Source organism: Myotis yumanensis, unplaced genomic scaffold, assembly GCF_028538775.1.
Source record: "Myotis yumanensis isolate MYYU_CA2020_CCGP unplaced genomic scaffold, mMyoYum1.0.hap1 SCAF_6, whole genome shotgun sequence".
NCBI classification, from domain to species: Eukaryota; Metazoa; Chordata; class Mammalia; order Chiroptera; family Vespertilionidae; genus Myotis; species Myotis yumanensis.
The window spans coordinates 92378024-92398294 of record NW_027223757.1 but is presented as its reverse complement, the minus strand read 5'-3'; the positions used below and the strand labels follow the sequence as shown (position 1 = coordinate 92398294).

Below are 20271 nucleotides of genomic sequence, written 5' to 3'. Positions count from 1 at the left end.
AAAACCTTATAACCATGGTTTTGAACTCTGTATCCAATAGTTTGCTTTCCTCCATTGCTGTCATTTGTGACCTGTTTCTTTGTCTCCGCATTTTTTATGCTTCCCTGTGTTGATAGAGTGGCTTTGTGTGCTAGGTGTCCTATAGGGCCCAGTGGCTCAGCCTCCCCAATTACCTGAGGTGGACACTCTTGGTGCACCCCTTTGTATGCTTTGTGCACAGTCTTGTTGTAGTCTTGTTGTAGTTAAGCCTTGATTGTTGTAGGTATTACTGGGAGGAATTGACCTCCAGGCCAATTGGCTGTGAGAATCAGCTGTGTCTACAGTGGGAGAACTTCTGTGCTGAAGACACCCTTCTGGGGCAAGACTTGCTTCAGTGGGGTTTTGGTGCTCACTGAGTCTGCCCCCTGAGTGTGTCCCTTATGGATCTGAGGAGTTGTAATCTGAATGGTCCCACTCTGATCACCGGGTACACTGGCTCTTGGATCTCTAAGGAGGTGCTAATTTAGCCTCTGCCTGAGGCTACCCAGCAGGAGCTATGGAGAGATCTGCAGATTCCTCTTCTTTGTTTGGGATTTGGAGGTGCCCAGATGAGGCCCAGCTGTGAAGCAATGCAAGCTGCTGTGGGGCCTTGGGCCTTCTCTTGGAAGTTCTGGGTCTGTCTGGCCCAGCTGCAGTTTGTTAGGTAATTTTCAGATTGCAAAGGGCCAGGCCTTTCATATGCAAAAGCCTCTGCGCACAGCTTGGGTGGAGCGGGGTCTCAGGGAATCAACAGGGCAGAGCAAACAACTATGGCTGATCCTCAGTCCTACCCTATGAAGCCCCACGTCTCAGTGTCCTGGTAATTGCTGCAAGCACCTCTGAGAGAAAGCCACCCTCGAATTCCGACCAATGCCAGACAGTCCAGTTTCTCCCCGTATGAGTCTGGGTCCCCAGAGACTCGCCCAGAACTGGAGTTCAGAGCAGTCGGGAGCTTGATACTCCCTCCTGATTGAAAAGAACAACTGTGTCCTCAGTTGCCAGCCCTTTCCACGTGCGCCTCCGTACCTCCGCACTTTACTTCCGCACCTCCTCTGAGTCTCATTGTGCTTTTCTCTTTCCTTCTAGTTGTAGAATTTTCACTCAGCCAGCCTTCCTGTGGTTCTGGATGATGTCCGTTTTGTCTTTTAGTTGTATTTTTGAAGTGGTTGTGTGAGGCAGCAATTTCCGGTGTTTACCTATGCTGCCATCTTGGTTTCTCCTTAATTAATCCCCTTTTAATGTGCATGAATTTCGTGCACCGGGCCACTAGTATAGTATATTTAGAAAAAGAACTATAAAGATGTTCCCTTTGGTTAATATCCAAAATATATAAGGAACTCATACAGCTTAACAAAAGGAAGACAAACAATCCAAGTAAAAAATGGACAGAGGACCTAAAATGGACTCTTCTCCAAAGTGGACATACAGATGGCCAAGAGACATATAAAAAATGCTGAAAGTCACTGATCATCAGAGAGATGCAAATTAAAACAACAATGAGGTATCACATCACATCTGTCGGAATGGTTACCATCAACAAATCAACAAATGACAAATGCTGGCAAGGATGTGGAGAAAAAGGAACCCTACCTAGTTCACTGCTGGTGGGAATGAAGACTGGTGCAGCCATTATGGAAAAAGGAATGTAGCTTCCTCAAAAAATTAAATTTGGAACTGCCATTAGACCCAGTGATCCCACTTCTAGAAATATATCCTAAGAATCCCAAAACACTAATCAGAAAGAATGTATACGCCCCTATGTTCATAGCAGCATTACTTACAATAGTTAAGACCTGGAAACAGCCCAAGTGCCCATCAGTAGATGAGTGCATAAAAAAGCTGTGGAACATTTATACCATGCAGCAGTTAAAAAAAAAAAAAAAGGATCTCTTATCATTTGAGACAGCATGGAGTGACCTGGAGAGTATTATGCTAAGCCAGTGGTTCTCAACCTTGGCTGCACATTAGAATCACCTGGGAATCTTTTTAAAATCCTGATTTCTCGGCTTCAACCTCTGGAAATTCTGTTTCTTTTTTACTAATGTTGTGGCCCCACCCCATAACAAAGAAACAATTTCCAGAGGATGAGGCCCAGAAATCAGGATTTTAAAAAGATTCCCAAGTGAGTCTAATGTGCAGCCAAGGTTGAGAACCACTGTGCTAAGCGAAATAAGCCGGTCAGAGAAATACAAGTATCACATGATCCCACTCATATGTGGAATCTAATGAACAAAATAAATTGACAAACAAAATAGATTCAGAGATAGAAGCATAGAACAGACTGTGGAATCTCAGAGGGGAAAGTGGGGGAGGTGGGTGGGTAGGAAGTGATAAACCAAACAACTTGTATGCATATATGCATAACCCAAGGACAAAGACAATAGGGTGATAAAGGCCTGGGGCGAAGGGGGAGCAGGGTGCAGGGGTGGGCTAGCCGGGGTTAATGGGTAAAAAATAGGGGACATATGTAATACTTTCAACAATAAAGATTTAAAATAAATATACCATATAAAAAAGTAAACAACCCAAAAAAACAATTTGCGTATTAATATTTTAATAAAAAATTATATTTTCTTTCAAAAATTTTAAAGGAACTGTCAATCCCAAAATTCTGTATCCTTGGAACCTAACATTCCAGATCAAAGAAATTTCTGTTAACAAAAGGACTGTAGCTACCATAAGAAAAAAACATGCTGCTTTCAAATTATATTACTGCCCTTCTACCAAATCCTTATGTAGTTATTTGTTGACTGCAAAATTATAAAACTATTTGATAAAATAAACAGTGTTAGCACTAAAGAGCACACATTGAAACAATTTTTACTATATTTTATAGATGGATCACTGTTTCATCTGATTTCTTTTTTTTAATATATTTTTATTGATTTCAGAGAGGAAGGGAGAGGGAGAGGGAGATAGAAACATCAATGATGAGAGAGAATCATTGATCGGCTGCCTCCTGCACGCCCCACACTGGGGATCCAGCCTACAACCCAGGCACATGCCCTGACTGTGAATCAAACTGTGACCTCCTGATTCATAGGTCAATAGTCAACCACTGAGCCATGCCAGCTAAGCTCACCTGACTTCTTGATTGTCTATGCTCCACAGAGGTTAAGGACCCACTTATCTTCATTTTAGAGGTTAATCTGTACAATACAGCCATTTCACATTGCCTTTGACTCATGCAGAACTACCTGGACATGACCACCAATCAGTCACCATGCCCGGGTGGCAGTACAACCAAAGGCAGGCTTCCTTCTCTGAAACTGAAAATGCCTCTCACCCTATAAACTTATTATAGATCTCATAATATAATTAAGGATTTCAGACCTCATTTACATTTTGAAATGTCTCTTCTAAAAACATTTCCCATACAAATCACAATCAGCTTAGGTTAGCATTTCTTCTGTCAAAAAAAGAAATCTGTTGTTTTCAAGGACTACTAATATTTCTGATATTGGAGAATTCTAGAGATCAGAAATGAAACAGAGAGTGCCTTATTAAGGATCTTCTAGAAGTAAATGAGGCAGCCTTTTTCAGTCCAACATAAAAGACATTCTAAAGTTGGGGTTAATAGGTAAAGAACTGGCAGAAATGCCAAATAGAACAGCATCTAAATAGAAGACTCATGTCTAGAGGAAGTTTGTATGAAACCAGAGCTTTTATAACATGATCAGTTAAAATACAGAAGAATGAGATGGGGCAGTCCTGAAATTACTGGCTAGGGAGGACACTGTAAATTGGAGAAATTAGAGTAAGAACTTAACAAAGGTTTTAGGAAATAAACAGTTGGTTTACATAGAGCACCCAATAACTCCCCTAATATGTGAGACATACTGCAGTTTGGAAGCTTAATAAGGGAAGTTCCATTCCTAACCTCTGGGAAACTATAATTTATAAGTATTCAATGGACACATGAAATGTCCCTAGGGACCCATGTGAAGTATTTAAAAAAAAGATCTACTTCAAGTGGGAGAAGCCCTCATCAGCATGTGGTAACAAGAGTATGACCTTAGCCCGGCCGGCGTGGCTCAGTGGTTGAGAACCGACTTATGAACCAGGAGGTCACTGTTTGATTCCAGATCAGGGCATATGCCCAGGGTTTCGGGCTTGATCCCCAGTAGAGGGCAAGCAGGAGGCAGCCGACCAATGATTCTCTCTCATCATTGATGTTTCTATCTCCCTCTCCCTCTCCCTTCCTCTCTGAAATCAATCTGACATAATAAAAGCCTAATATGCTAAGTGTCCAGTCATCCAGTCGGCCGTTCAACCAATCAAAGCGTAATATGCTAATGACATGCTAAGGCTGCTCAACTGCTCACTATGACATGCACTGACCACCAGGGGGCAGACGCTCTGACCAGTAGGTTAGCTTGCTGCTGGGGTCCAGCTGATCAGGACTGAACAATACGGGCCAGGCATGCCCTGGAGCCCTCCCATGGTCCCTCCCCGGCTGACCAACCTGCTGCATCCCTCCCTGGCCCTGATTGATCGTGTACCAGTGGGGTTTCTCGGCCTGGCCTGTGCCCTCTCGAAATCCAGGACTCCTCAGGGGATGTCAGAGAGCTGGTTCTGGCCCAATCCCGCAGGCCAGGCCAAGGAACCCCACTGGTGCATGAGTTTGTGCACCAGGTCTCTAGTAAAAATATATTTAAAAAAAAAAAAAGAGTATGACCTTAGCTTACTTCAGAACTAGGACCCCTATGATTTTTGTAGGAAAGTATCACAGTGCAGGGGTAAATCTCTCTTGTAGAATTTTGGAAAAGGGCACTCCACTAGGAACAGGGCAGGCATATTACCGCTGGCACCAAGGCTAAAATAGGGATAACCACTCATGCTCTTCTTCCCAAGAGCCAAGTGTTCTATGGGTACTGTGTATCTCCTAGCAGGCAGGAACTCCTTGGGAGAAAACTGATATTTACCCCACTACCTAAGAGAGGCCCTGCCAAACTCAACCCCACCCTCAGTCCCACTCACTCTGGTAGTGGAGAGAAGACTCCCTCCCTAAACCCTAACAAGCATCAACAACCTGGAGGCAAAATTTCCTTGAGAACTCCATAAAATGCAGTTAGTACTTCCTTCATAAGGTAATTTATATGTAAAAAGTCCAGTACAATGCCTGATATACAGTAGGTACTAGATAACATTGCTTTTATCTAAGAAGCAAAAGTCCATAAAAAGAAGATAAAATAAAATGTTTGGGCTTGAAAATGTATCTATTAGGAATCAGATACTTAGAGCTACTCAACCAAGGGAGTTAGATATGTGTTGGGAGGGGGGGGGAGTGCGGGGGGGATCAGTTGTAAAGATGAACATGTGAAATTACAGGTATTTAGTGAGAGAGGGCCAAGGGTCTTATATAAATATGCCCACATCATGAAGAACTATCCACACAACATGCCAATTGCACCCCTGCTGAGAAACTCTGAGAGCACAATCACCCTAAAATGGGGAAAGGGAACCCATGTGCAAATTATTTAATATAGCAAAAATTCCTTTTGAGGATGAGAAATTAGCTGAAACACCGTAAGTATTATTATAAAAAATAAGATTGGATTCTTTCTAGAGAAGACCGTCTAAAGCAGTGGTTCTCAACCTTCAATGCTGCGACCCTTTAATACAGTTCCTCATGTTGTGGTGACCCCCAACCATAAAATTATTTTCGTTGCTACTTCATAACTATAATTTTGCTACTGTTATGAATCGTAATGTAAATATCTGATATGCAGGATGTATTTTCATTGTTACAAATTGAACATAATCAAAGCATAGTGGTTAATCACAAAAACAATATGTAATCATATATATGTTTTCCGATGGTCTTAGGCGACCCCTGTGAAAGGGTCGTTCGACCCCCAAAGGGGTCGCGACCCATGGGTTGAGAACCGCTGGTCTAAATACTATAGAGACCACCCCACCAAAAACAAAACAAAACAATACAAGCTTTGTTGTTAAAACAGAAAGTTGAGGTACAGAGAATTACCTAACTTGTCCAAGTTTATGCCCAGGCAACCTGGTTCTACATTCTGTATTTTTACCACCACACTACGCTCAATGAGCTAACAAGCTAAGAATGAGCAAGAAAAACTAGGAAGAGCCAATCATGAGTAACATGGCAGATGTTTTGTGTGTTTTTTTCATGTATTCTTAGTTGTGGTTTTTATGTATATTATATGCACTTTCTGCCAGTCACTTAACACCTCTGCTATCAGGGTGTGTTTTATAATCATCAGTAATCTAAACTCAATGAAATACAGTAAGTTTGTAAAATGAAATTAAATTCCTTGCTAAAACAGATAAAGAGTTTGCAAACTACACACCACAGAGCCCTGACGGTGGGTCACCTCAGACAGGGAGCAGAACAGGCTAAGGAAGCTTTCAATTCAACAAAACCAGTTTCATTTTTATCTTTTCCCCTTATTTGAAGGGGCATTCTCGTATGCTACTATCAAGGAAAGGATTCCACTGATTAAGAAAAAAACCTAGAAAATCATGGAACCAGATAAATTATTAAGATCCCTTAAAACTTTTAGATTCCATCAAGTCCTGAGAAACAACTCACAGACTACATGACCAAGAAAGGCTTTAAATATTTTACTGCCTCCAAAGCTAGTATATTTATACTCTACCTACTTCTAGAATTTGAAAGAGATGTTACAAGTACAAACTGAATGTCCCAATACTGATAATTATTTTCAATGTAACACTAAAAACAAGTTCACAAAATAGGACTAGCACTCTGGAACACTGGAGAACACCAAGAAGCAGTATCTTTGCATCAAAGGGATTTTTTTTAAAAAGTCATGTGTTATCTTCCCCCTCTCTTAAAAATGCTAATATTCATTTTAAAAATCCACTGATCAGCCCTGCCTGGGTAGCTCAGTTGGTTAAAGCGTCATCCCAATACGTTGCAGATTCGATCCTGGGTTAGGGCACATACAAGAAGCAAGAAGCAACCAATGAATGCATAAATAAGTGGAACAACAAATCAATGTCTCACCATCCCTTTCCCCACCTTTCCGTTCTCTAAAATCAATTTTTAAAAAATCTATTAAGAAGCCACTCTCTGCTTTGCACTGGGCTCAGCTTTTTGAAAAGTTACAAAAACAAGTAAGACATGTATCACCATTTTTGTTGGTTTGTTAATCCTCACCAGAGGGGGTTTTTCCCATTGATTTTTAGAGAGAGTGGAAGGGAGAAAGGGGGAGAAACATTGATGTGAAAGAGACACATCAATTGGTTGCCTCCCGTATGGACCCCGACCAGGGCCGGGGATCGAACCTGCAACCCTGATATGTGCCCTTGACCGGGAATCAAACCCAGGACCTTTCAATCCTCAGGTGGACACTCTTACCACTGAGTCAAACCAAACAGGGCTAAACAGTTTGAGGCCGTAAAAGTATTTAAAGTTTCCACTGCCTGTCAAAACATAAGAGAACATTAATTCCAGGTTTCCTTCAAATAACACCAAAGGCCCCAATGCCAGTTAAGAGCTCCCTGAGGAGCCCTAGCCAGTTTGGCTCAGTGGATAGAGCCTGGGCCTGTGGACTCAAGGGTCCCGGGTTCGATTCCAATCAAGGGCACATGCTCTGGTTGCGGGCTCGATCCCCAGTCAGAGTAGTGCAGGAGGCAGCCAATCAATGATTCTCTCTCATCGTTGATGTTTCTAACTCTCTCTCCCTCTCCCTTCTTCTCTGAAATCAATGAAAATATATATATATATATTTTAAAAAAGAGCTTCCTGAGGGGAAGAACTATTTCCTATTTCTTTTTCTTTGGATTTCCAGGACATGGGATATAATGGAACCAATAAGGATTGATCTGTGATTAAGTATAATTACACAGAAAAAAAAAAAAAAGATGACTCAAGGGTTTCAGGCCTGATCATCTCACTGAGGAGCCAATGAGAAGAATGTAAGTTTGCCTGGGAGATGTTAAAATTCAGAAATCTACAGAATATCCAAGTGTTCTGTCCATAAACAATTAAAACACAGGTTTGGTGCGCCAAAAAGAGTTTGCAGCCACAGATATGAATTTGAGCATCACCATGAATGCTGTACTGGTGAGAGCGGAAACCATGTGGGTAGATGAGGTCACTGAGCATGATCGGAGCTCAGCTCACAATCTAGTAATCTTAAGGCAAAGATGGGACTCAACAGAGACAGAGCAAGAACATTCAGAGGGGAAAGAGAAACAAGAGAGGTATTATGTGGCTCTAGGAAGGTACACATTTCAAAAAAGTTTTAGAGTATGGTGCCAAATGATAGAAGATTAGTTAGTATGAAGGCTGCTAGATCTGGTAACTGGTTTATCACTGATAAACATTTAATTGGAGTGGGTAAAGAACAGATTGGGTTGAGCCCTGGCCAGTGTAGCTCAGTTGGTTGGGCGTTATCCCATGCACTGAAAGGCTGTCAGTTCGATTCCTGGTCAGGGCACATGCGTTGGGGTTTTGGGCTCGATCCCCAGGAGGGTGAATGTAGGAGGCAGCTGTCCAATGTTTCACTATCACATCAATGTTTCTCTCTCTCTCCCTTCCTCTCTTCTTTCTCTCTAAAAATCAGTAAAAAATGTATTGTTGTTTTTTAAAAGAAAATTTTATAAAAGGAATAGATTGGGTTGAAGAATAAATGGAAAACAGAAAGCCAAGATGGTGAGTATAGATCACTTTGTTCAGAAAGTTTGGTAATAAAGGTGTGAGAGGCATTAGCAGCTTGACAGGACATCAGGTTGAAAGAAGCATGCACATTTTTTTTTGTGTTAATCCTCACCCAAGAATACTTTTCCATTGATGTTTTAGAGAGAGTGGAAGGGGGAGGGGGAGAGATAGAAACATTGACGTGAGAGACACATAGACCAGCTGCCTTCCGCACACGTCCCACTTGGTGCATGGAGCAAACCCATAACCAAGGTACATGTCCTTGATTGGGAATCGAACCTGTGACCCTTCAGTCCATGGGTAGTCACTCCAACCATTGTACCACACCGGCCAAGGCAGAAGTATGCACATTTTGTACGTTATCTTTTTTAATATGACTCGTGTCTAGATATTCTGTAAACAAAGACTGCCTTCAATGTTCTTATAGTACCTACTAGATTATATAATAAAAACAGCAACATTACTAAATCACTGTTTAGAATGCAAGATATATCTCATATAATTCACTAAATTTTAAGTAAAATCCTAGTGTAAAAGGGAAAGCACTAGATTGAACCAGAGAGTAATTAAATTCAAGTCATTCACCTGCATGGAGTGACTGTTTAAAAGAGGCCATGCCCTGTAATGTAACTGACAGGGTCTATGAGCAACACTGGGGATGCATTAAGATATAACATTAATTCCTTCACCCTGGGTTGCACAAGGACATACTCACCTCCATAGTAGAGTCCTGTAGCAGTGCACATCCGCCACTGTCCCTGATACATTCCGGCTCTGCTGGGGCTGCACATCTGGACGCTGACGTCTGCAATCTCTTGGGGCTCTAGTGATCTCACCATCACCATGTTCACATGTCCAAACTGGTCTCCCCCGACATATTTAAGACAAACCCCTGGAGGCCAGGCCTCTGCCCCTGAGTTCAAGCAAAAGAAAAAATTGTTAGGCAATCAGTGGTTCCTTGCTGGGTGCAATTCATTACAAAGCCATAGAAGAAGCCTCTTTCTTTGTCTCTCAGACATGTGATCCTACCCACATACCCCTAAGCTATGTAACATCTCACATGACTAATCAGAGGGAATTATCAAAGCAAACAACCTCTGACCAACAGTCTACCCCTAAGAGAGGGTAAATACAGCAAAAGCAAGGCAGTTCCTTAAGTGACCCCAGAAGAGGCCATACATCAGACTAAATCTGTAGAATCTAAAAATGATATATGTGCCCTGATCAGTGTTTCTCAATGGTTAGAGCACCAGACTGTGCACTGAAGGGTCGTAAGTTCAATTCCTGGGGTGCAGGTTCAATCCCCAGCCCGTTAAGACACATGTGAGGCAATTAGCCCATGTGTCTCTCTCTCTCTCTCTCTCTCCCTCTCTCTCCTTCTCTCTCTCCCCCCTTTTCCCTTCCTTCTTTCCATTCTCTCTAAAAATCAATGGAGCCCTAACTGGTGTGGCTCAGTGAATACAGCGTCGGCCTGTGGACTGAAGGGTCCCAGGTTCGATTCCAGTCAAGGGCACATGCCCAAGTTGTGGGCTTGATCCCCTGTACGGGACTTGCAGAAGGCAGCCAATCAATGATTCTCTCTCATCATTGATGTTTCTATCTCTCTCTCCCTCTCCCTTCCTATTTGAAATCAATAAAAATATATTTTTTAAAAATATCAATAGAAAAATATCCTCCGGTAAGGATTAACACAGCATGATATATGTGAAGAGCCATTAAAACAAGCACAGGGAGGAAACCAAGATGGCGGCATAGGTAAACACCGGAGTTTGCTGCCTTGAACAACCACTTCAAAAATACAATTAAAAGACGGAAGGGACATCATCCAGAACCACAGGAAGACTGGCTGAGTGGAAGTTCTACAACTAGGAGGAAAGACAAAAGCATTCCGAGGCTCAGAGGAGGCGCAGTGCTGAAGTAAAATACTAAGGTTCGGAGTGCACGCGGAGTGGGCTGGCGGCTGAGGGCGCGGCTGTCGTTTTCAATCGGGAGGGAGTCTCAGGCTCTGAGCTCCAGTTCCGGGCGAGTCCCTAGGGACCCAGACTCATATGGGAGAATCGGGACTGTCTGACATCGCTCAGAACCCTAGGGCAGCTTTCTCTCCGTGGGGCTTGCGGCGATTACTGGGAACTGAGAAGCAGAGCCTCTGAGGGCAAGACTGAGAGCAGCCATAATTGCTAACCCCGCCCTGTTGATCCCGTGGGACCCGCCCCGCCCAAGCCCTGCAGGGAGACTTTTGCTGGATAGTCTCAGGCTAAGGCTCGACTAGCACCTCCCTAGAGATCCAAGAGCCAGGAAGCCCAGAGGTCAGAGTGGGACCATCCAGTTTGCAGCTCCGTGGAACCATAAAAGACACACTCAGGGGGCAGACTCAGTGAGCACCAAAGCCCCATTGAAGCATGTCTAGCCCCAGAGGGGTGTCTCCAGCACAGAAGTTCTCCCACTGCAGACACAGCTCATTCTCACAGCCAGTTGGCCTGGAGGTCAATTCCTCACAGTGATAACTACAACAATCAAGGCTTAACTACAACAAGACTGTGCACAAAGCCCACAAGGGGGTGCACCAAGAGTGTCTACCTCAGGTAATTGGGACACTTAGTACAGAAAGGCACTCTATCGACACAGCGAAGCATAAAAAAATGCCGAGACAAAGAAACAGGACACAAACGACAGAATTGGAGGAAAGCAAACTGTTGGATATAGAGTTCAAAATCACACTTTTAAGGTCTCTAAAGAACTGTCTAGAAGCCACCGATAAATTTAATAAGGCCCTCGAAAAGACTGGTGAGACTGCCGATAAATGTAGTGAGATCTTCAAGAAGACTGGTGAGACCGCCGATAAATGTAGTGAGATCCTCAAGAAATCTAATGAGACCCTCGATGTTGTGATAAAGGACCAACTAGAAATTAAACATACACTGACTGAAATAAAGAACATTATACAGACTCCCAACAGCAGACCAGAGGATCGCAAGAATCAAGTCAAAGATTTGAAATACGAAGGAGCAAAAAATACCCAACTGGAAAAGCAAAATGAAAAAAGAATCCAAAAATACGAAGATAGTGTAAGGAGCCTCTGGGACAGCTTCAAACGTACCAACATCAGAATTATAGGGGTGCCAGAAGATGAGAGACAGCAAGATATTGAAAACCTATTTGAAGAAATAATGGCAGAAAACTTCCCCTACCTGGTGAAAGGAATAGACTTCCAAGTCCAGGAAGCGCAGAGAACCCCAAACAAAAGGAACTCAAAGAGGACCACACCAAGACACATCATAATTAAAATGCCAAGAGCAAAAGACAAAGAGAGAATCCTAAAAGCAGCAAGAGAAAGAAAATCAGTTACCTAAAAGGGAGTACCCATACGACTGTCAGCTGATTTCTCAACAGAAACTTTGCAGGCCAGAAGGGAGTGGCAAGAAATTTTCAAAGTGATGAATACCAAGAACCTACAACCAAGATTACTTTATCCAGCAAAGCTATCATTCAGAAGTGAAGGCCAGATAAAGAGCTTCACAGATAAGAAAAAGCTAAAGGAATTCATCACCACTAAACCAGTATTATATGAAATGCTGAAAGGTATCCTTTAAGAAGAGGAAGAAGAAGAAAAAGGTAAAGATACAAATTATGAACAACAAATACACATCTATCAACAAGTGAATCTAAAAATCAAGTGAATAAATAATCTGATGAACAGTATGAACTGGTGATTGTAATAGAATCAGGGACATAGAATGGGAATGGACTGACTATTCTTGGGGCGGGGGAAAGGGGTGTGGGGGTGAGTAAAGAGATTAGACAATAATCGTGCACCTATGGATGAGGACAGTGGGTGGGGAGTGAGGGCGGAGGGTGGGGTGGGAACTGGGTGGAGGGGAGTTATGGTGGGAAAAAAGAGTAACTAATGTAATAATCTGAACAATAAAGATTTAATTAAAAAAAAAAAAAAACAAGCACAGGGCCACATCTTTGGATGCTTTCTCTACTAATAGGTAACACACGGCCATTTTCACGCTAACATTTTAAGATGAAATGTATAGTAAAAATATGTCTGACTCTTCCCAGTTTTTTCACCGAGGCAAGAGGATGAAACACACAAGAAGTAATTTCTATGACACTGTTTACATTTCAAAACTGCTTTTATTGTCCAGCCAGAGAGGCTAAAGTGGTTAAGTGTCATTCATCCTGTGCACCCGAAAGGTTGTAGGTCAGTGATGGCAAACCTATGACACGCGTGTTAGAGGTGACATGCGAACTCATTTTTTTGGTTGATTTTTCTTTGTTAAATGGCATTTAAATATATAAAATAAATATCAAAAATATGTCTTTGTTTTACTATGGTTGCAAATATCAAAAAATTTCTATATGTGACATAGTAGCAGAGTTAAGTTAGGGTTTTTCAAAATGCTGACACGCCGAGCTCAAAAGGTTCACCATCACTGTTGTAGGTTCAATTCGGTCAGGGCACACACCTGGGTTATGAGTTCAATCCCTAGTTGGGGCGCGTACAGGAGGCAACGGATCAATGTACCTCCATCTCACCCTCTCCCCTCTTCTCTCTCTAAAATCAATTAAAAACATATCCTAGTGCAAGGACTAAAATAAAAATAATTTTTAAAAGAGGTGTCAAGTGAAAGTTTCATGTGCAGGTTCAAACTGTAATGGGGAAAACATGAACAGTGAGATAAACTTCCCTGACAACAACACAATGAAGTGTGTGTGATGACACCAGCCAGAGGACAGGAATGTCAATACAGAGAAATGGCTTTGCAGGAATGTCTTTCCTCTTTTGAAAGTGGCAAAGATCTTATTTGGTACCTACTCCTGTGTATCTATTTTCATGTAAACTAATGCAAATGAGAAATCTATCTATTGGCTTGATCTAGCTAGTCATAGGTAGCCACATCTTGACTAGATATGATTTTTCCTGTGAAGTCTCTCCAATACATTCCTTTTCACTCTAGACAGAAACCCTTATATATTCTTTTTGAGGAATCTATACATTCATTATACAAATAAACCACTATGAAAAGGTTAATATGGCAGGGCTCCCAGGACACATCATGCTTGAAATTTACCTCCTGACAGTATTCTAAGATGCCTCACTACCTTGTTCTAGAACTGTCTGGGTGTTTCTATTATACATGTCGGCTTCCTACTGAAAAGAGAACCAGAGAGGAAAGCAACCCGTGTCTACTGCTGAGATCTCAGCCCCATAATAAGCAGCATCCTCTGTGGCTCTTGGATCTGAAGGCCTAACAAATGAAACAGTAGCAGTATGTTTTGTCCTAACTTCTTAAAAAAACACACACACAAAACCTGCCAGCAAAGTATCCTCTTAAGTATACACTGCAGAAAGCAACTGTAGCTGGTGCAAAGGTTGTGAGTGATACACTGGTAATACATGCAAATTCTGTTTTTCATTTCTGGGCCCATGTCCTGGCAAAAGCATATCTATCTTATGTCAAGAGTAGTAGCAGCTGACATTAAGCATCTTGGAAAATGTTGATTTCTTTAAAGACCAAGATCCAAGAGGGAAATTAAACTGTTATAAGGCTGAATTCACAATTATTCTTTTACATACACACACACACACCCCTGTAACAAGACAATGTCTGTTTATATGAAAATCCAAGAATGTGTCTGTTTTTGAACCTCTAAGAAAATAAGGAAAACCAAGACTGTCTGGATATGGGAAATACTTGGCTGTCCAGGGAGACTAAGTTGGTAAAACATTAAATGATTAATGTTAATTTATGCAGCTACAGTCCTGATCTTTTTAGTATGCTAGATATCCTATTGATGTTGTAGTTAGAGAGCCTCTTGAAAAAAAAACACAAAAAACTGGAAGAGCATCTACCATCAACTTTAAAATGTTAATTCATTATAAAGTGTTAATTTATTATGAACTGAAGAACCATCATCTGCCTTCGGAGAGTTACCAATAAATCACTATGACATACAGTTCTTATAGCCCCAACCATTACGTCAGGTGATTCTGAAAAAGTCAAAGATATTGATTCTTATACAGAAGGAAGGGTGAGTCATTTGGGCCACCTGGCTAAGTATAACTGAAACCAGGATTTGAGTAGCATAATACAACAGGTTTCAAATTAAGTCTGTTACAAACTGGCTTAATGGGGGATGAATATATTTATAAGAAAGACTAATCTGTGTTTTATGACTTTCCAAGATAAGTGTCACAAGCCTGCATATGATTAAGGCTGTGATTCTTCAGCTGTCATGGAATAAAATTTTATTTAAAAAAAATAAAAAGTAAAAAAAAAAAATTATATTATATTGTGATTTTGAGATGATGGAGAGTATGGCAAACATGAAATAAAAGTCAGTCAGTTCCAGGAAAGCCTGGGACTTACTCGGTAGGTGATTATGGAAAGTGTTTTGAGACAGTAAGGAACATTCAAAGAGCAATGCAGAAGTCAACAAATCTCAGTAAGGATCGCCTATTCTCTTAACTCCTATAAATTTAAAGACTACATTTCAAATTAAGTGACATAAAAACAGGAACCTTCATTAATTTTGTCACCATTTTCCCCCTGTACCTGATAAATTGACTAGAACATAAAAATTTGTTGAATGCCCCTAACCGGTTTGGCTCAGTGGATAGAGCGTCGACCTGCAGACTGAAAGGTCCCAGGTTCGATTCCGGTCAAGGGCATGTACCTTGGTTGCGGGCACATCCCCAATAGGGAGTGTGCAGTAGGCAGCTGGTCGATGTTTCTCTCTCATTGATGTTTCTAACTCTCTATCCTTCTCCCTTCCTCTCTGTAAAAAATCAATAAAATGTATTTTTAAAAAATTTTGTTGAATGAATGAAGCAGAATGAACTCTATAATCATACTGAAGAGAAAGGTAGAAAGCTTAGTATTTTAAGGAGCCAAAAGAAAAATGGAGGACTATTTATTCTTTCTCAAGTTCTTTTCCCAACTCTTTTATATTCACTTCTATGTAGTTCAAAAATAAAGATGCCTCTAATGACACTCTCATATGACAATCATATCTACTTCACAAAGTCAGAGAAACACCGCAGCTATCACTACATGCTTAACATTCACTACACTTGGACAACAGAGCATGGCTGCAACAACTGAGAAGCTAGCTGTATGTGTTGGTAAAGAGTATTGTCTACATTCATCTTTAAGGGACAGTTTCAAATTTTCACTTTAAACTCCAATGTAGTTTCCTGCTCAAGTTTCCCAAGCTTCTAACATATAAATAGTGACAACGTTTGGATCATGGGATTTTGTATCTATGTCATTAAAAGTCTCACTTCTGTTTTTCTGTGTTCTAAATAAAAGAATTTTTAAACAGTATTAGGAGTTTAATTTTAAACAATGTGTGACATTTATCTTCTTTGAGGAAGCTGCTGAGACAACTATGTGCAGTTCCTATTAATCTCTTCTGTTGTATATTTGAATGCCTGGCATGCCTAAAACATGACAGCAGAGAAGAATCATGAAAATTATTTATGAAACTTTCAGTGAGCACCATCTCTTAGGGAAGATTATGAATGAGAGTAAGAGTGCCAGAGGAGAAACAGCAAAGGCCTGCCCTACTTCTGTGTTACTACTCTAGTTCCAGATAGAAGTCAGGCCAGATTAGGATGATGCCAAAGAACCAGTGCACATGCGCACTTTTCCTCTCTTTAATATCACACCTGTCAGTTTTAGGATACCAGGTTCTCCTTAATCAAATGGAAAGCATTTAGCTTATAGATAGAAAACTATTTTATGACTGGCTGAACAAATTCCAGAAGAATAAAAAAAACTACTTGTTTAAAGTACCTTGAAGGATAAAATCTCTAGCAACTGTTGCCCAACTTTGCAAGAGGTGTTCAAGAACAAAATGCCTTTTACAGAAAAAAGGCTGCAGACACAGAAGCTGTCTTAAACTGGAGTTACTATATAAAAACAGGAGGAGAAGGCAGTCAGGCTCGCCAATACAGATTTTTTCCAAATCAGAGTGAAAGGCAGGCACTTTTGGGTTCTGATTTTACATTCTAGCCATTTTATGTCAATCCACGCAAACCCTCCTATTAATCCAAGTGACTGTCTAGTGAATGAGCAGATATATCAAGAGGTTTTCTAAAATATAAAATGGTTATTCTGCAACAAGGCAGCATTTAAAATATTTCAACAGTACTCTAATAACTTTCAGTACTTAAAAGCACTAAAACAAACTCATGGAAGGCCAGACCATTTTTACTATAAGTAAACAAGGTCTTAGATTAATTTTTTAAAACTTTTGAATAGTTCATAATTTCTAAACAAGTGTCACTCATTTAAAAATTTCATGTGTAACTTTCAAAGCATTTTTTGATAAGTAACAACAGGTTTTAGTAATACTACAATGATTTCTCCTATGGGGAAATGAATAGAAGCCGACTAAAGAGATTTTTTCATACTATTAAAAGCATGCAAGCCTTAGCTGATTTTGCTCAGTGGATAGAATGTCAGCCTGCAGACTGAAGAGTCCAGGGTTCAATTCTGGTCAAGGGCACATGCCAGGGTTTCGGGCTCAATCCCTAGTAGGGGGTGTGCAGGAGGCAGCTGATCAATGATTCTCTCCCTCTCTCTCCCTCCCTCTCTGAAATCAATAAAAATATTTTTTTAAAAACAGCATATTAAGAAAAAAATTAGGCAAAGATAATCAAACTTCAAACAAGTAAGAATTTCAAGAAAATAGAAAACATGGGTATTTTCTTATATTACCATGTGCCTCTCAAAATAACAATGTACCATATTGTTACAACTAAAAGGGAAAAGAAAAGAAGCCAATGAAAATTTCACATAGCCACAGATGTCTCGTCATCTATAACACTAGGTCAATCCAAATTATGTGTTTGCTCTGTGACACAATGAACTTACATCCAAGGGAAAGTTACTTCTAAATAAGCCAGAAAAACTAAGATCAACAACCTGGTACATTAGTTATTATATAAAAATCTAGCTTAGCCAATCTTTTCCAGTCATAAAAGAAATATAAAGAACTGAAAAGTAGTCAATAAAAACTCACTTTTATAGGGTTTGAGCCCCCAGAATTTTACATCATCTCCTATCAATTACCTTGCTAGCTAGCGTTTTCCCACAACCACCAATTTTTAACTAAATATCCTTTTGCCTAGATTTCTATCCCTCAGAATTTCTCTGTCTCATTAATAACAAGGATGTTAAAGCATTCTCATCCAGTCAGCATAAACTGTTATTGGATGGGACAAGGAATACTAACCAAATCCATTCAATATTAAAGTCATTAGAAAATAATTTAACAATTAAAAGGTAATAATTAACAGTTACCAGATACATATTCAGATACTATTTTCAAAGAACTATGGTTAGCTTAATTTTAATCTTTCTTAAAGTAGGCAATATACCAAAACAATGTTTAAAAAAAACAATTTCTCAATCTTTCCATCTTTCCCAAATGAGCAAATCCCCATACTTCTTACTCTGTTTTTCAAAGTGGTATTAATGTTTCAGATATCTCAATGAAATTTCAAACAGAATCATCATGTGGTTGTAAAGAAATGAGCTTTCAAAAGAGCAGATGCTCACAGCTCTTTCTACCCACCTTGTTCTATTCATGGCTGTACCTCCTCTAGCCTGCTGGAAATAACTGGAGATTAACTAGAGCAGAATTAAAGTGATGGAGTAGAACCACCACACACAGGCCTAGTTCCTGCAGTCAAATGAATACTGAATTCTTCAGGTGCCATCAAGACCAAAACTGTTCTTCCTAATCTAGGGTAGGGAATATTTCATTGATATTAGGTCATCATATCAGTACAAGAAATGCTACACCATGTGTAAGAAAAATCTGAGAAACACATTCACATTTGTAAAACATTTATTTCTTTTAACTACTAAGAGAAAACTGGACAAGGAGAATTGCCGATTATACATTTACCAGAATTCTGGATCCGCCATGTTTTTATAAACTGAGTATCAGGAGGTATCGACTCCCCTTCTCCTATGGTGACATCTTCAACGAAAGACATAGAGGGCATACTGATGTTTGGGCTCTCGAAGTCATAATAGGCGCCAATTGCTGCTTGTAGGTTCCTACAAATAAAGAGAAAAGATAAAGATTCAGTCTTATCTACAGCATATCATCCTAATTGTCAAACACAAGGAATAAGCCAGTTTCTTACGGTTTGTAATAGGCATTGATTTTGGTTGAGGAACAACAGGAAAAACACCAGAACCAACAAACTTGTGCACCACTTTCTTCCCAAGGTGCCTACATAAAAAGCAACAAACATTGCCCTGACCAGTATAGCTCAGTTGGTCAGATATAGTCCCGTACACCTAGTAGTGCACATACCAGGATTGCAGGTTCAATCCCCAGTTGGGGCGCTGCATGGATGTCTCTCTCTGTCTCTGTCTCTCTCTCTGTCTCTCTCTCTCTCTCTCTCTGTCCCTCTCTCTCCCCCTCCCTCCCTCTCCTCCTCTCTCTAAATAAAAAACGAGTAAAATTTTAGGAGGCAACAAATATTATCACCATCAGCTACATACAGTGGTTCTCAACCTTCTGGCCCTTTAAATACAGTTCCTGATGTTGTGACCCAACCATAAAATTATTTTTGTTGCTACTTCATAACTGTAATGTTGCTACTGTTATGAATCGTAATGTAAATATCTGATATGCAGGATGGTCTTAGGCGACCCCTGTGAAAGGGTCGTTCGACCGCCAAAGGGGTCTCGACCCACAGGTTGAGAACCACTGAGCTACAATATGAGGAAATTTCCCTCTTACCCACAAGGATAGCAAGTATGGGCACAGCAAGTCAATTAAAAGAGAACTCCTCTGGCAACTATGACTGAAAGTCAAAGCAGCTCCACTTTTTAAAACATTCTAATTTCTTTTTAAAGCAATATATGCACATGGTTTAAGAAGCTTCATATAGTGAAAAATACCCATCTTATCTCTTCTTTCCTACACACACACAATAACTTTAAATATCTTTCCAGATATTTATATAACTTTAAATATCTTTCCAGAACTTCCTTATGCACAAATGATATATATTATTTCACCCCTTTTTACACACATAGCAATATATTAGACACTGCTCTTTGCTTTATTCACTCAACACTGTACCATGAAGACATTTCTGTATCAGTACATAATGAATATCCTTACTGTTTTTTATATCTGTGTCCATTTTATAGATACATCATTATTTATGTAACCAGTTCACTTTTGAGACTGTTTCCAAGCTTTAATTCTTCCATAAATAAGCTTATGCACTCAGCAAGTGCATCTATAGGATAAATTCCTCTAAATGATACTGCTGGGTCAAAGGGTATATATTTATGGTTTTAATATACACTGAGTGGCCAGATTATTATGACCACCTGACATTTGTAGGCAAATTAGCTGTAATTTCATGCTGAAGTTGCTAGAGGGTCAGACCATTATAAATAGGGAAGCAGGTTGTTTACCATGACAGAAGTGATTTTTTTCTGAAGATATGGGTAAACAACGCAATTTAACAGCCTTTGAACGTGACATATATATATATATATATATATATATATAAAATCTAAACTTCCCTCAATAAAAGTTAT

General features: G+C 40.2%; 1 protein-coding gene across 1 annotated transcript in view; it reads right to left on the bottom strand.

The window, feature by feature from the left end:
- ILRUN (inflammation and lipid regulator with UBA-like and NBR1-like domains) overlaps window positions 1–20271 on the bottom strand; it is a 106346-nt gene that overhangs the window by 44805 nt on the left and 41270 nt on the right. The window contains exons 2-3 of the mRNA XM_070418731.1: window positions 18608–18762; window positions 9396–9593 (exon numbers count right to left, since the gene is read on the bottom strand). Coding sequence (XP_070274832.1) covers window positions 9396–9593; window positions 18608–18762 — 353 coding nt within the window. The remainder of the gene's footprint in view (window positions 1–9395; window positions 9594–18607; window positions 18763–20271) is intronic.